Below are 16,308 nucleotides of genomic sequence, written 5' to 3'. Positions count from 1 at the left end.
CCGTAAATAATTCAAATTTGGAGCCCAGCATCATAGTTAACACAGTTTTTTTGGTTGTAGAAAGCGTTTTAAAGTAAAGTCCCATTGTTTTAAAGGTACATTTATGAATATTGAACATAGCCATGAGGTTGCAAAGGTAAATCAGGAATTCTGTCATTGTTAACAAGTCCGCCTGTTTTGATGACGCAAAGTTTTCGCTGTTCAATCAGTTCAGGTCAAAAATATATATGCCTTTGTTTAGGTTTGAAAAAACAGCTTTACTTACAAGTTTGTGTTCGATTTTGACTCATAAGAACCCCTCCCTAACATTTTGGATATCTGAAAATAAACTATATATATACAGTTCCCAAGTGAGGGCCACTAAACCTATTTGAATGGTCACGTGAATATAGCAGGAAGTGATTTCACCCAAACATATAAAGGAACAAGTTAACGTACAATATATACACACACGTATTAAAGCTCACTTAAAGTTATTTACAAATAGTAATAACTTTACATGTTGTCAAATATCATAATGAACACGTATTTTTGGAGGTCATAGGAAGAAACATCGGTGTGTCCCACTTTTCAGTGATCGTCATCCATCCTTTTTCCAACCACTTGTCCCTTTCGGGGTCGCATCATATGAAGCAAAAATAATAGGTCCGGATTCTGAGAGGTAAATGCAATTCACTTTATATGCACGAGAGGGCACCAAATAATACTGAAAATAAAAAAAAATTAAAAAAACACCATTCCCTTTATCTCCTGATTTTGACGCTTTTAAGTATATTTTGCATACAAGGGGGGGCTGAACTTGGCCTTTTCTTGGGAGATCTAATAATATTAATAATAATAATAATAATAACAATAATGGATTGGATCTATATCGCGCTTTTCTATTGTTAGATACTCAAAGCGCTCACAGAGAAGTGGGAACCCATCATTCATTCACACCTGGTGGTGGTAAGCTACATCTGTAGCCACAGCTGCCCTGGGGTAGACTGACAGAAGCGTGGCTACCAGTTTGTGCCTACGGCCCCTCCGACCACCACCAATCATTCATTCATCATTCATTCCCCAGTGTGAGCGGCACCGGGGGCAAGGGTGAAGTGTCCTGCCCAAGGACACAACGGCAGCGATTTGGATGTCAATAGGTGAAAAGCGGACCTACAACCCTCAGGTTTCTGGCACGGCCGCTCTACCCACTACGCCATGCCGCCCCTTATATACATACATATATCCATCCATTTTCTACCGCTTATTCCCTTTTGGGGTCGCGGGGGGCGCTGGCGCCTATCTCAGCTACAATCGGGCGGAAGGCGGGGTACACCCAGGACAAGTCGCCACCTCATCGCAGGGCCAACACAGATAGACAGACAACATTCACACTCACATTCACACACTAGGGCCAATTTAGTGTTGCCAATCAACCTATCCCCAGGTGCATGTCTGCGGAGGTGGGAGGAAGCCGGAGTACCCGGAGGGAACCCACAGAGTCACGGGTAGAACATGCAAACACCACACAAAGACCGCGAGCCTGGGGTTTGAATCCAGGACCTTCGTATTGTCAGGCACTGCTCCACTGTGCTGCCCGGTATTATCACCTTGTATTATCAATTGATAATCAATTTGATATATGATCCAATTCTATGGTTGTCATCACTCTTTTTGTCTTTTGCCATCCATGATCCCCTTCTTTGGTAGCTTTACAGAAACAAAGCCAAAAAAAATGCACTTGCATGGAGGGGGTAGGCTTTTGAGCTGTATCTTTTCCATGAAGTTCAGCTACAACTCCAGATTGTAGTACAATATGTATCATATTGTATGCGAGGTAACGCCGCAATTACCACTTTTAAAGAGAAGCCTATTTATCAGCACATTTACACTGTATTGGCTAAAGCATTAGGCCACCCATCCAAATGATGAGAATCAGGTGTCCTAATCACTTGGCCCGGTGTATAAAATCAAGCACTTAGGCTTGGAGACTGTTTCTACAAACATTTGTGAAAGAATGGGTCGTTCTCGGTGATTTCCAGCGTTGAACTGTCATGCAACAAATCCAGTCGTGAAATTTCCTCGCTCCTAAATATTCCAAAGTCAACTTTATTATAAGAAAAGTGACGAGTTTGGAAACAGCAAGTCAGCCACCAAGTGGTAGGCCACTGTCAGAAAAAATGTGTGTAAATTATCAAATAAAACTTTGTATTACATTGTGTTCCTGACGAGAAGACAAAATGCTGGAACTTTCCAAGAAGAATGCTGGACTTCCATGCGGACAGATGGCAGAATCTGCCCAACTTCCAGAGGAACTCTTTTAAGTATTTTTACGAACTCTCTTTGATTCATTTTATGGGACTCTCTTTGATCTATTTTATGGGACTTTCTTTGATCTGTTCGGGAACTGAAGGCAATGCTGGTCACAACCCACTTCCATGAGGAAGCAGTTGTGGGAAGGAGGGGAGTGAAAATCAAATAAAGAACCACGAGAACGATCTTGGGGCAGAGCATGGTGCAGGATTTGTGCAGACAGTACAATGGCCATGCCTCTCCTCGGATCCGAGTATAAATTTAACTCTGTCTCTGTTTGATTCCTTGTCTTTTGTCTCGTTTAATAGATGTCATCAGTGTTTGAACCTGAAAGCCACGTAAACTGACAGAAGGTTCAGCGGATGCTGAAGCGCAAAGTGTAAAAACTTTCTGCACAGTCAGTTGCTACAGAGCTCCAAACTTCATTTGGCTTTCCAATTAGCTCTCCTACAGTACGCATAGAGCTTCACGGGATGGGTGTCCATGGCCGAGCAGCTGCATCTAAGGCATACAACACCAAGTCCAATGCAAAGCGTGGGATGCAGTGGTGTAAAGCATGTTGCCACTGGACTCTGGAGCAGTGGAGACACCTTCTCTGAAATGATGAATCACGCTTTTCTATCTGACAATCTGATGGACGAGTCTGGATTTGGAGGTTGCTACATTTCGGACTGCATTGTGCCGAGTGTGAAATTTGGTGGAGGAGGTGTTATGGTATGGGGTTGTTTTTTCAGGATTTGGGCTTGGCCCCTTAGTTCCAGTGAAAGGAACCTTGAATGTTTCAGAATACCAAAACATTTCGGACAATTCCATGGGATGGCACTTCAAGTTCATATGTGAGTAAAGGCAAGTGGCCAAATACTTTTGGCAGTATAGTGTATATCAAAAAGCTTTAATTGGTAGGTTTGATGTAAGGTTCTACCCCCCCCCCCCCACCACCCTCTTTTTGCATTAATAATTTGGTTTTATTGGAGTAGGCACGTGACGGATAGGTGGTGGTATTTTTAGACAGCTCAACCCAATCCCATGCAGCCCACATTATGCTAACATGCTTGTGCAGACACATAGGTGTTGATTGGTCGGCGGTCGGGCCCCATCTCTTGCATCTGCCGTCATGCCGTCGTCAGACGTGCATTTTAGGGGGAAGCTTTGCTGACTCAACCGGCGAGCCTGGATCCCTCCCCATTCTGCATCCCTGCTGCATGGTGTACACACATCAGGTATGTTTTATTTTCCTTGCAAAACGCAGATTGCATATGTGATAATGTTGAGGTGCGCGTTTTTCGGGGTTTCTCCTGGACCCCCTCTTTTTTTGTGCTTATAAAATGCACCATTTCATTAACACATTTTTTAAAGATGTGCATGTTGTGTTGCTGTTTGCTGAGCTGAGATAAGCGTCCTCGTCTTGTCTCCATCGTGCTGCAGAACAAGACGGGGAAAAAGGAGAGGATTATTATTTCCTCTGCAACATCTCGGCTTCCAATTGCAACCCACTTAAAAAAAACTCTCCTGAGGTGATGTGAGCTGGAGGAGGAGGAGAAAAAAGGGGGGGATCCGCAGAAAGGAGCTGTCCGTCCTTCGTGGTGCTGATGCGGCTGTGAGGCGAGCATGGCTGCCGGGAAGTTGCTTCTCTACGCCGGGCTCTCGCTGTCTCTATGCGCCCTGGGCATGCTGGCGGTGGCGATGTGCTCCGACCACTGGTACGAGACCGACGCCAGGCGGTACAAGGAGCGCTGCCAGAGCTTCTCCAGCCGCCGCAAGGACCCAGGCTTCATCTACATCCCCAATAACAGCCTGCCGCTGCGGGCCAGCCGGAGCGGCGAGGAGAAGCTGCCCCTGGCCCGCAGTCGGCGGCAGCTGTTCGCCATGAGCGCCGCGGACGAGTGCAACAGGCAGTACAACTCCACCAACATGGGGCTTTGGAGGAAGTGCCACCGGCTGGGCTTCGACCAGGCGATCGAAGACCTCATCCGGAAAGGTATGTGGAGGCGAGACTTGGACGTGCAGAAACGTTGGCCTGCAGGCAGGTGCTGTGACATCCATAAGGGAGAATCAATTATCCTGCACGATTGTTCATTTGACCAAAGGCCAAAGAAAAAGGCTTGTTTTCTTGCTGTTATGCAGCAAGTTTCGGGGCTGTTTGTTCTCACGCCTTTTTTTTTTTTTTAATTACGAGCTGATCTGTGTGTGCACTTGCCAGCCTAAATGCTGCTTTGACTGACCTTTCAACTGCAAATAATGACATAATCATTTCTGCTTGTATAATGGCTCAACTCAACTGCTCAATATGGGAGGACAATTTTCTCAATAACAGTATTGGTAGTCCACTGTTGACTATTTAATGTTTGTGTTATTTTTCATGATTAAAAACACTATATATTTTTTTAAGGCTGTCAAAATTAAGAAGTTGATTGATAAATTGATCGCATTAATCATGAAAACTCTTAGATTAATTATGCAATGTATTTACCGGGCAGCACGGTGTTACAGGGGTTAGTGCATGTGCCTCACAATACAGAGGTCCTGGCGTTCAATCGGGCTCCGGATCTTTCTGTGTGGAGTTTGCATGTCCTCCCCGTGACTGCATGGGTTCCCTCCGGGTACTCCGGCTTCTTCCCACCTCCAAAGCCATGCACCTGGGAATAGGTTGATTGGCAACACTAGAATTAGCCCTAGTGTGTGAATGTGAGTGTGAATGTTGTCTGTCTCTCTGTGTCGGCCGTGTGATGAGGTTGTGACTTGTCCAGGGTGTACACCACCTTCCGCTCGAATGCAGCTGAGATAGGCTCCAGCACCCCCTGCGACTCCAAAAGGGACATGTGGAAAAAAAATGCATGGATGGATGTTGACTATTTCAATGAATCAATCAAAGTTTATTTATATAGCCCTAAATCACAAGTGTCTCAAAGGACTGCACAAGCCACTACGACATCCTCTGCTCAAATCTCACACCGGGGCAAGAAAAAAACTCAACCCAATGGGCACAATGAGAAACCTGGGAGGGGACCGCATATGTGAGGATGCAATGGATGTCAAGTGGATCTATAGTTACAGTGTGAGAGTCTAGTCCATAGTGGGGCCAGCAGGGGATCATCTTAGGTGGAGACAAGTCAGCAGAGACGTCCCCAACTGATGCACAGATTAGTGGTCCACCCCGGTCTTGACTTTGAACAGCTATAGTGCATCATCTGTGAGCACCTAATAACCTCTCCACGCAGGAGAGGGCGGAAGAACAGAAAAGAGACGGCAGATCAACTGGTCTAAAAAGGGAGTCTATTTAAGGGCTAGGGTATACAAATTAGTTATAAGATGGGACTTAAATATTTCTACTAAAGTAGTATCTCTAACTGCTACAGGGAAGGCATTCCAGAGTATTGGAGCCTGAATAGAATATGCTCGATTGCCCGCAGACTTTTTTGGGGGGCTCTGGGATTCACTAATAAGCCGGAGTTCTTTGAATGCAGATTTCTTGCCGGGACATATGGTACAATACAATCAATAAGATAGGATGGAGCTAGACCGTTTACGTATAGTAAAACCTTAAAGTTTCATCTTAAGTGCACAGGAAGCCAGAGCAGATGAGCCAGTATAAGCGTAATATGATCAAACGTTCTTGTCAAAAGCCTTTTTTACCAACTGTAATCTTTTATTACTAGACATAATATTTGTTTGTTGTTGTTTTTCATTATGACAAACACTATGTATATTTTTAAGGCTGTCAAAATTAACGAGTTAATGAATGGGATTATTCACAACAATTTATCCATTAATCATGAACACGGTTAGATTGATCATGTAAAGTATGTTTACCTTAATTCAGACCTGGCCATTTAATTTGACTCAGGACCATATCGAGAGAGAAAAATGTGGCCAGGTGCTGGTGTGTACGTGTGTATAAGATGCATATTTAGTTGGAAACATTTGCTGTAAGGTATATGTGATAAAGTCCCTTTTTTTACGAACACTAATACAATAACGTACAATAATAATGCTCAGTTGCCTTGTGATTAGTGTCCGCCCTGAGATCGGTAGGTTGTGAGTTCAAACCCTGGCCGAGTCATACCAAAGACTATAAAAATGGGACCCATTACCTCCCTGCTTGGCATTCAGCATCAAGTGTTGGATTTGGGGATTAAATCACCAAAATGATTCCCGAGCGAAGCCACCGCTGCTGCTCACTGCTCCCCTCACCTCCCGGGGGTGGGGGGGATGGGTCAAATACAGAGGGTAATTTCATCACACTTGGTGTGTGCGTGACTATCAGTGGTAGTTTAACGTCTGATTGAATGCTAAAAACGTTATGACAGTTCACCTAAAAAATGAAATGGAATCCAGATTTTTTTGCTGAATAAGACAGCCAGAATGTACATGAAAATAAAGATTGTGGGATTTACAATATTAACTATGAACAATAAAACACTGAAGATTAACAACATACTGTATGAATGTCGCTCATGTTTCTCAGACCTCCCCCGTGATCAATATCTTTCACAATCAAGCAAAAAGCAATAAACACAGACAAATATGAACGCAAAGGGTATAAAATCCACCTACAAATTGATATATTCTAACTTTTCTGAAAAATCTTGTAGTTAAAATCTTGCTGCAGTTTGGCCGGTCTGTAAACAAACCCCACACACATTGCTTGGTGCCTCGTCTGTCTGGAGTTGCTGTGACGTAGGTTGCCGTAACAACACATAAATCACTCAAAAACAGGTTCCAACCATTAGAATACTTTCCCTACTTCAAGAATAACGGTAATATGAATACGGCACTGCACAAAATGGCGGCTAGAGTTTCCATGTGAAAGGTAAGAAAATAACGTCCGTCAGGCCAGATTAAGATTCTCAATGGGCCGTATTTTGCCCAGTTCTTTCACAGTCAGTGATCAGATCAATGTCGACGTCAGTACAAAAATGAGTGATGAGACTCCGACTGGTGCGCTCACTGGCAAATTTCACTACAAAATACAGCCTGAAAGAATTTTAGATGAAACTGTAATCCAAGTTTTGAGCAAATAAATATTGTTCAAACGTGTTCCTAGATGTCTGATTGTTGGTGTGTTTTCTTAATTCTATTTAAGCAAATTTTGACTATACAAGTGAGTAATTGAAGTTAATCTAAATTCCGTATTTTTGAAGTCAGTTTTCATATAATTAATGTATCAATGCCTTGTGCATGCCAGTTATTGTATTAGCATTTTTTTTTTAAGGGCGGTGTGTCTCAGATTGTAGCGCAGCCGTCAAGAAACTGGAGGGCTCCTGGTACGAATCCAGTTTCCGCCATTTAGTCACTGCCGGTGTGTCCTTGGGCATGACACTTCAATCACCTCTTTCCCAGAGCCGCTCACATTGGTATGAATGTGAATGAATGTTGGCCCTGGGCGCACAATGGCAGCCATGTTCCGTCAGTCTCCCTCAAGCAGTCACTCATTCACCATCGAGGTGTGAATGAGTCACTGAATGATGGCTTTCAAGTTTTCATTAGGGCTTTGAAGTGCTATATAAATATAATCCATAATTAGTTGTTTTTTTAATTTATGCAGCATTTCGTTAATTAAAAAAATAAATAATTACTCAACAAAATTACATTATTTTCACTTTGTCTATAATTTGAGCTTGAGGGCAAGTTTTTCCAATGGCCTCATTTCGGTCTTTAACGTTACTTATTTGTTATCAATCCTGTGAAGCTAACCTCAATGACCCACAAACACTCAGTATGTTTAAATGCACAGACAAACTAATGATTAACGTAATTTGTTTGAGGCTAACTACACATATAAAAACTTTAATAAGGTTTTTACAAGTAGCTTGCAGTTTGGAATCTCTCCTAAGATGTTTTATGGAAAACTAATGTAGTTTTACACATTTTAAAAATGAGATTAACATACCTAGATTATGCGATTGTAAACCAGTTTTCTCTTGCATGTAAACACTCCTATCCAACGATATGCAGGTGCTAGTCATGAAGTGGAACCCACTTAAAGCTCCACTTAAGAACTTACAAAATCAACCAAAACTGATTGTGGCAGGGCCAGTGGACCAAACACTAGTGTTTTGCCTTAAGGAAGACCACATTTCCAATGAGGACTAGCACATATCATCAGAAACTACTGTCACGTACATACAAACTGACATGGTAATTCCAAAATTAGTCAGTATGACTGATCTTTCCACAGTAGGAACCGACATGTTTTACTCAAACTTTATATTCGCAGGTTGCAGTCGTCGCATTGTTTTTTTCTTCATACAGTACTTTTGAGTTTGTTGCGTGGCTGGTCATGTCAGTGTGGAACTGCAAACTATCACGCGCGTGGCTATTTATTGCTACCATGCAAATTTCCGACATGAGCGTTATTTTAATTTGAACTTCGAAAGGAACTTATTGTCCAGCAGAAATAGTCAAGACAGCATCAATCTGAAATCCCTCCTCGTCTTTGAGCTCACGCCAGCGGGTAAAAGCCGGGCCATTTTTGATCTTTGACTGTTCTTTTTTCCGGGTAGCCTCCCTTTTTTGTCTCCTCAGACAAAACTTGTCTTTTTTTTTTGCTATTTTACAGCTTCGGCCATGTTACCAGTAATTAATTGCACGCAGGCGTCAAAATCCGTCTTTATAACGAATGGGGAAAGGGGCAGTGACTTATGCCGTAAAGTAGTCAGCACATATGTAGTTATTTTTGGAGCAGGGTTCTTGCCACCCTCCTTAATGTTGCTTAGTGCCAGTAAGAGCGATACAGACCCCCCCAGGCCATGACAGGTGTCACTCAACTAGTTGTAAATCCATATGTCATCCCAAAACTTCTGAAAATATTTTATGAAAGTTGAGAAGTTACTTAGTGCTGCTTTAAAAATCTCTAAAGGCCTTAGTGGCCACATGCGTGGACAGCACATTTTTAGTTCTTACAGTATTTCAAAAATTGTGTACACTACTGAAATGGGGTCTTATGCCGACAGATGGACACTTATACTGCCATTTAGTGGTGTCAGAACAGTATAACATACAATGAAATTTAAAAAAAAAAAGTGTAAGAATAAAAAAATGCATGTCACTACACATTAAGTACACATTTGTGTACTTATGGACTAAATACATCATATCAAAAGATGATTTTTAGGTTGTATTCTAATTAGGGTCCAATAAGCCCAAATAGCAAAGACAAATAAAAAAAAAACATGTAAACAAACCGCTTTGGTCTTAAAAGGTTAAGTTGGTCCGGCTAATGTCACCAACTCGGATAGTGAAATATAGTTGACATACAATATACATGACATAAATTTGGTTGATGATCAGTGTTCGAAATAAAGTTAAGTTAAAGCTAAAGTACCAATGATTGTCACACACACACTAGGTGTGGTGAAATTCTTCCCTGCATTTGACCCATCACCCCCTGGGAGGTGAGGGGAGCAGTGAGCAGCAGCGGTGGCTGTGCCCGGGATTCATTTTTGGTCATTTAACCCCCAAATCCAATCCTTGATGCTGAGTGCCAAGCAGGGAGGTAAAGGGTCCAATTTTTATAGTCTTTGGTATGACTCGGCCAGGGTTTGACCATTAGTAATAGCGCTATTCAATAAAATAGGTCGTTCATATTATATTTGTGTGACAAAATCCACTGGTTGGACCGTATGATGCCATACATGTGTAGAAAATTGAGTGTCTCCATGGTGACAGCCAATACACACGCAAAAAGCTAATTTGAATAGAGCGGTCTGCACCACTTTAGTACTTGTCATAAATTCTCTTTGTAGATCACCAGCAGCATGCCCACTAATAGTACACACAATTTTATAGTTTGCACTTGCTGTCTAGCACATAGTATTTGGATCCTAGTCAGTAAGGCCTCAAGTTGGGAACACCTATCTCTCCTGCTCCATCTTCTTATCCTCTGGCATTCCAGTGGCCTCTTGTATTTAAAGCTGTGTGGGTTTAAAAAAAAAAAAAATTGCATACGTTCAAAACTAGAAAATGTTGCACAAAAAAAAATATGGATGTATTAACGTGTGCACACTAATCCAAGCACATTTCTTTGCTACATCCCAATCAAGACCACGCCAAATCAAATCATACTATATAACGCTGTTACTTTTACTAGTAACATGTAATCTAATGAACTACTTTGATATACGTTACATCGCCGTTACTGATATGTTTGATGTAACCCGGCACTTACTTTTGAATGATTTTGTATCAACAAGACGACTTCGGAAGCACAGCAAGTTTAATTCAGGAAATACCTTTTTCACTAGCACCACACTAAAAATGGTACCCCCTGCCCCCACAGATCTTTGAATTTTTCTTGATGCGGCTGTCGGTGGAAAAAGTGTTGACTACACCCCCTTGTTTTACAGTTCGAATTATTAGATAATGTAAAATGTATATTTCTGTGAGAGCCATTCTAGTCTGCATGGGATGTGCTAAAGATAAATAGTGAATCACAATGAGCTGCATTGATTTTTCATTCGAGTTGGTGAAGATGATGGAGGCTTTGCTTGGAGAGCCAAGACACATCTAGAAATCCCTATTCCCCCCCCCTAAACACAAACACACAAACTTGCTAATGGTACAAGGGCGGACTGTGCGCGTTAAAAGGACAGGAAGCAGTGCTGGGGTTTCTGTTGGATGTTGCTGGACTAAATCCAAGCGTGAAGAGAGAGGAGTCTGAATTGTGCTGCAGCTGTGCCTTTATGTGTGCATGCCTCGCTGGCCTCCATGGCCCATCATCTGCAGTAATGGGCAGTCAGAGTGTGTGTATACGTATTTATGTATATACAGTATGCAGTGAGCACATGAATGCTTCCATAGACCAGTATGAGCCGTTTTAGGTCTCAGCAACATCAGCTTTGACAAAAACAACATGGCTTGTTCTCATGACATGTAGTGATGGGTACCTTTTCACATTTATATTCCTGGTACCTGGGAATCAGCATTGGTTCTCCCTGGTATCACTTTTGTGTACTTTTCTGTGTGTATGTGGTAATAAATATTAATTTGTTTAATAATTTGTGTAATTTGTTAAATATATCTTTTAGTTAACAATGAACATCACACTGATAATGATAATTGTACAGTCCAGTGGATATATCTTGTTTTCTTATACTTCTGAGTCTCATATGCAAGTGTGCATTTTATTAAGTTTGTCTCAGGTGTGTTGCTGTAGCCAGAATGTAGTATTTGCCACTCAGTTGAATGTCCAAGTCTTGTCTTTTGTTGAGCCCTAAAAGTGTTCATTCATACTGTAAGGGTCTGATTTTCTAAGATCCAAACACCACACGCTAAACAGCGTGTGTAATCTACACAATACTTTGTACTATTAATAGGCGTGTGGCGAGTGATCTACTAACCAGCTGACCAGCTCAGTGGCCTTGTGGTTAGAGTGTCCACCCTGAGACTGGAAAAATGGGACCCATTGCCTGCCTGCTTGGCACTCAGCATCAAGGGGGTTGGAATTGGCGGTTAAATCACCAAAATGATTCCTGAGTACGGCCACCACTGCCGCTCATTGCTCCCCTCACATGGGGATGGGTCAAATGCAGAGGACAAATTTCACCACACCCAGTGTGTGTGTGACAATCATTGGGACTTTAACTTTAACTTAACACTGTGTGTGCAATTGTAAAGTGGTGGAAAGTATGTAGTTGTCATGACAATGAGCAATAAGTGGTTTGGTATCCGTTTGAAGGTTATTTAATGCACATTCACGTTATCGTGTTCCTACCTGTGGCATTTTGCTATGTTTTCAAACATGCAGAAGACATGTTTCACTTTTTATGGGCATTTTAGACACAGTCCAAAGTGTATCTGCCACAGAACCCCCCCCCCCCCCCCCCCCCGCTTTTTTTTTTCAGCGTGAAGGTATGCTCATCATAGAGGCTGCACTTACTGTGCTCAAGATGCAAAAAAATGAATACTTAAATCAGTTTTTTTCATACAGGAGAAATGTTTATGATATTTGTTATAAATGAATAAACATACAGGATTAAAAAAAATGCCAGCGGACACCAAAACTTATCAACTTAATTTATTTCAACCACCCTCTTAAGTCACCCAGCATGCAACTATAAACCTATAAAAGGATGTGTTTAATATTTCTTTATATGTGAGAGACCATGCAAATATGTTGACACACGTAGGACGGACTATGTGCAGTGTTAAACTCCGTTTGAGGTGCTAAACAAATTGCTAAATAGTGCTCACAAAACAGTGAGTGTTGATGAATCACATTGCGTGTGCTAAATAATATATTTGCATCTTCTCCTCCCGGTATTGTGGGCGTTTTGATCATCAACATATATTCTGCATATTAATGAAGACACAGATGCAAAATGGATTGCACCCCTTATTCTAATCACTTAACAGATGCAATCCACTTTGCACACGTTTAGTACAAAACCCGTTTCTATTTGAGTTGGGAAATTGTGTTAGAGGTAAATAAAAACAGAATACAAGGATTTGCAAATCCTTTTCAACCCATATTCAATTGAACGCACTACAAAGACAAGATATTTGATGTTCAAACTCATAAACTTTATTTTCTTTTGCAAGTAATAATTAACTTAGAATTTCATGGCTGCAACACATGCCAAAGTAGTAGTATTTTACGCTTCAAAATGCGCCACACATTTTCGATTGGAGACAGGTCTGGACTGCAGGTGGGCCAGGAAAGTATTAGCACTCTTTTTTTTACGAAACCACGCTGTTGTAAGTCGTGCCGAATGTGGCTTGGCGTTGTCCTGCTGAAATAAGCAGGGGCTTCCATGAAAAAGACGGCGCTTAGATGGCAGCATATGTTGTTCCAACACCTGTATGTACCTTTCAGCATTAATGGTGCCTTCACAGATGTGTAAATTACCCATGCCTTGAGCACTAATGCACCCCCATATCATCACAGATGCTGGCTTTTGAACTTTGCGTCGATAACAGTCTGGATGGTTCGCTTCCCCTTTGGTCTGGATGACACAATGTCGAATATTTCCCCCCAAAAATTGAAATGTGGACTCTTCAGACGACAGAAAACTTTTCCACTTTGTTTCAGTCCATATTAGATGATCTCGGGCCCAGAGAAGCTGGCGGTGTTTCTGGATGTTATTGATAAATAACATCAATAACATCCATTGCTTTCGGTCCCCTAGAGGGGGGGGGGGGGGGGGGTTGCCCACATCTGAGGTCCTCTCCAAGGTTTCTCATTGTCAGCATTGTCACTTGCGTCCCACTGGATGTGAATTCTCCCTTCCCACTGGGTGTGAGTTTTCCTTGCCCTTTTGTGGGTTCTTCCGAGGATGTTGTAGCCGTAATGATTTGTGCAGTCCTTTGAGACATTTGTGATTTGGGGCTATATAAATAAACATTGATTGATTGATTGATAAATGGCTTTTGCTTTGCATAGTGCAGTGGTTCTCAACCTTTTTTCAGTGATGTACCCTGTGTGAACATTTTTTAAATTCAAGTACCCCCTAATCAGAGCAAAGCATTTTGGATTGAAAAAAGAGATAAAGAAGTAAAATACAACACTTTGTCATCATCCATCCATCCATTTTCTACCGCTTATTCCCTTTTGGGGTCGCGGGGGGCGCTGGCGCCTATCTCAGCTACAATCGGGCGGAAGGCGGGGTACACCCTGGACAAGTCGCCACCTTATCGCAGGGCCAACACAGATAGACAGACAACATTCACACTCACATTCACACACTAGGGACCATTTAGTGTTGCCAATCAACCTATCCCCAGGTGCATGTCTTTGGAAGTGGGAGGAAGCCGGAGTACCCGGAGGGAACCCACGGGAAGAACATGCAAACTCCACACAGAAAGATCCCGAGCCTGGATTTGAACCCAGGACTGCAGGAACTTGTTATTGTGAGGCAGACGCACTAACCCCTCTGCCACCGTGAAGCCTTTGTCATCAGTTTCTCATTTATTAAATTGTATAACAGTGCAAAATATTGCTCATTTGTAGTGGTCTTTCTTGAACTATTTGGAAAAAAATATATAAAAATAACTAAAAACTTGTTGAAAAATTAACAAGCGATTCAATTATAAATGAAGATTTCTACACATAAAAGTAATCATCAACTTAAAATGCCCTCTTTGGGGATTTCAATAGAGATCCAACTGGATTCATGAACTTAATTCTAAACATTTCTTCACAAAAAAAGAAATCTTTAACATGGAGCGGTATAGCTCGGTTGGTAGAGCGGCCGTGCCAGCAACTTGAGGGTTGCAGGTTCGATCCCGGCTTCCGCCATCCTAGTCACTGCCGTTGTGTCCTTGGGCAAGACACTTTACCCACCTGCTCCCAGTGCCACCCACACTGGTTTAAATGTAACTTAGATATTGGGTTTCACTATGTAAAGCACTTTGAGTCACTAGAGAAAAAGTGCTATATAAATATAATTCACTTCACTTCACATCAATATTTATGGAACATGTCCACAAAAAATCTAGCTGTCAACACTGAATATTGCATTGTTGCATTTCTTTTCATAGTTTATGAATTTACATTCATATTTTGTTGATTATTCAATAAATATATTTATAAAGAATTTTTGAATTATTGCTATTTTTAGAATTAAAAAAAAAATCTCACGTACCCCTTGGCATAACTTCAAGTACCCCCAGGGGTACGCATACTCCCATTTGAGAACCACTGGCATAGTGAAGCTGAAACTTGCACTTACAGATGTAGCGACAAACTGTATTAAGTGACAGTAGTTTTCTGAAGTGTTCCTGAGCCCATGTGGTGATATCCTTTAAAGATTGATGTCGGTTTTTGATACAGTGCCGTCTGAGGGATCGAAGGTCAAGGTCATTCAATGTTGGTTTCCGGCCATGCCGCTTACGTGGAGTGATTTCTCCAGATTCTCTGAACCTTTTGATGATATTGTGGACCGTAGATGTTCAAATCCCTAAATTTCTTGCAATTGCACTTTGTTCTTAAACTGTTCAATAATTTGCTCACGCAGTTGTGGACAAAGGGGTGTACCTCGCCCCATCCTTTCTTGTGAAAGACTGAGCATTTTTTGGGAAGCTGTTTTTATACCCAGTCATGGCACCCACCTGTTCCCAATTAGCCTGCACACCTAAGGGATGTTCCATATAAGTGTTTGATGAGCATTCCTCAACTTTATCAGTATTTATTGCCACCATTCCCAACTTCTTTGTCACGTGTTGCTGGCATCAAATTATATAGTTAATGATTATTTGCAAAAAAAAAAATGTTTATCAGTTTGAACATGAAATATGCTGTCTTTGTAGCATATTCAACTGAATATAGGTTGAAAATTATTTGCAAATTATTGTATTCCTTTTATATTTACATCCAACCCAATTTTCCAAATCATATTTCAATTTCCCTTCGGGGATTAATAAAGTATGTCTGATTCTGATATGGAAAAGGGGTTTGTAGATAAGTCCTGGTTTACTGAAGGTTTGCATGTACCAAAACATGTGCAAACTTGATAGCACATGCAAAGCTTAAGTATTGTACTTACAGTATTACACACCAGCTGTTTGATTGTAATGTGCGTCTTAGTTGTAGTTTTTAATAACCAACGTAGTAAGTGTAAAATTGCAAATGCAAATCAGCATCATGTACATGGCATATCCAGTGTAAATTACAATTGTGCTAGCTTGGAAAATGAAGCCCTATATTTGAGTGCTTTCTATCAGACATGCTTTCTTTGTTGGCATGGAAAATTGTATCATTACCAAGAGGCAGTTCGCTATGAATATGATTTTTCTCCAAGTGCTTTAGTCAGGTCGATGCAACCTCGGTATAACATAGACTGTATGTAGGGCTAGATGTTACGTGAATCGACAAGGAATTAATGAGTAACAATTCGGTACTCATCCCCAATGCGTCTACCATATAAGGTCAATTGGCGAGGACACTATTCAGGGAGACCCACATTGTCAAAGTCCAAATCAAGGTTGCACAAAATGCAGCCCTAATTGGCTTGGGTAAATAAATACAATATTAAAAAAAATACACAGCCTTTACAAGACTACCCAATTTAATCTAAATTA

The 16,308-nt window shown here is 41.5% G+C and overlaps 1 protein-coding gene across 1 annotated transcript in view; it reads left to right on the top strand.

Annotated features, from left to right (window-relative positions):
* The first annotated feature begins 3,278 nt into the window (after positions 1-3,278).
* Positions 3,279-16,308, top strand: part of tmem178bb (transmembrane protein 178Bb) — a 212,251-nt gene continuing 199,221 nt past the window's right edge. Inside the window, exons 1-2 of the mRNA XM_061913235.1 lie at positions 3,279-3,512; positions 3,718-4,270. Coding sequence (XP_061769219.1) covers positions 3,901-4,270 — 370 coding nt within the window. The 5' untranslated portion in view covers positions 3,279-3,512; positions 3,718-3,900. The remainder of the gene's footprint in view (positions 3,513-3,717; positions 4,271-16,308) is intronic.

The sequence above is a fragment of the Nerophis ophidion genome, linkage group LG10 (assembly GCF_033978795.1).
Source record: "Nerophis ophidion isolate RoL-2023_Sa linkage group LG10, RoL_Noph_v1.0, whole genome shotgun sequence".
NCBI lineage: Eukaryota > Metazoa > Chordata > Actinopteri > Syngnathiformes > Syngnathidae > Nerophis > Nerophis ophidion.
The sequence above is the reverse complement of the archived record's forward strand: the minus strand, read 5'-3'. Positions and strand labels throughout refer to the sequence as shown.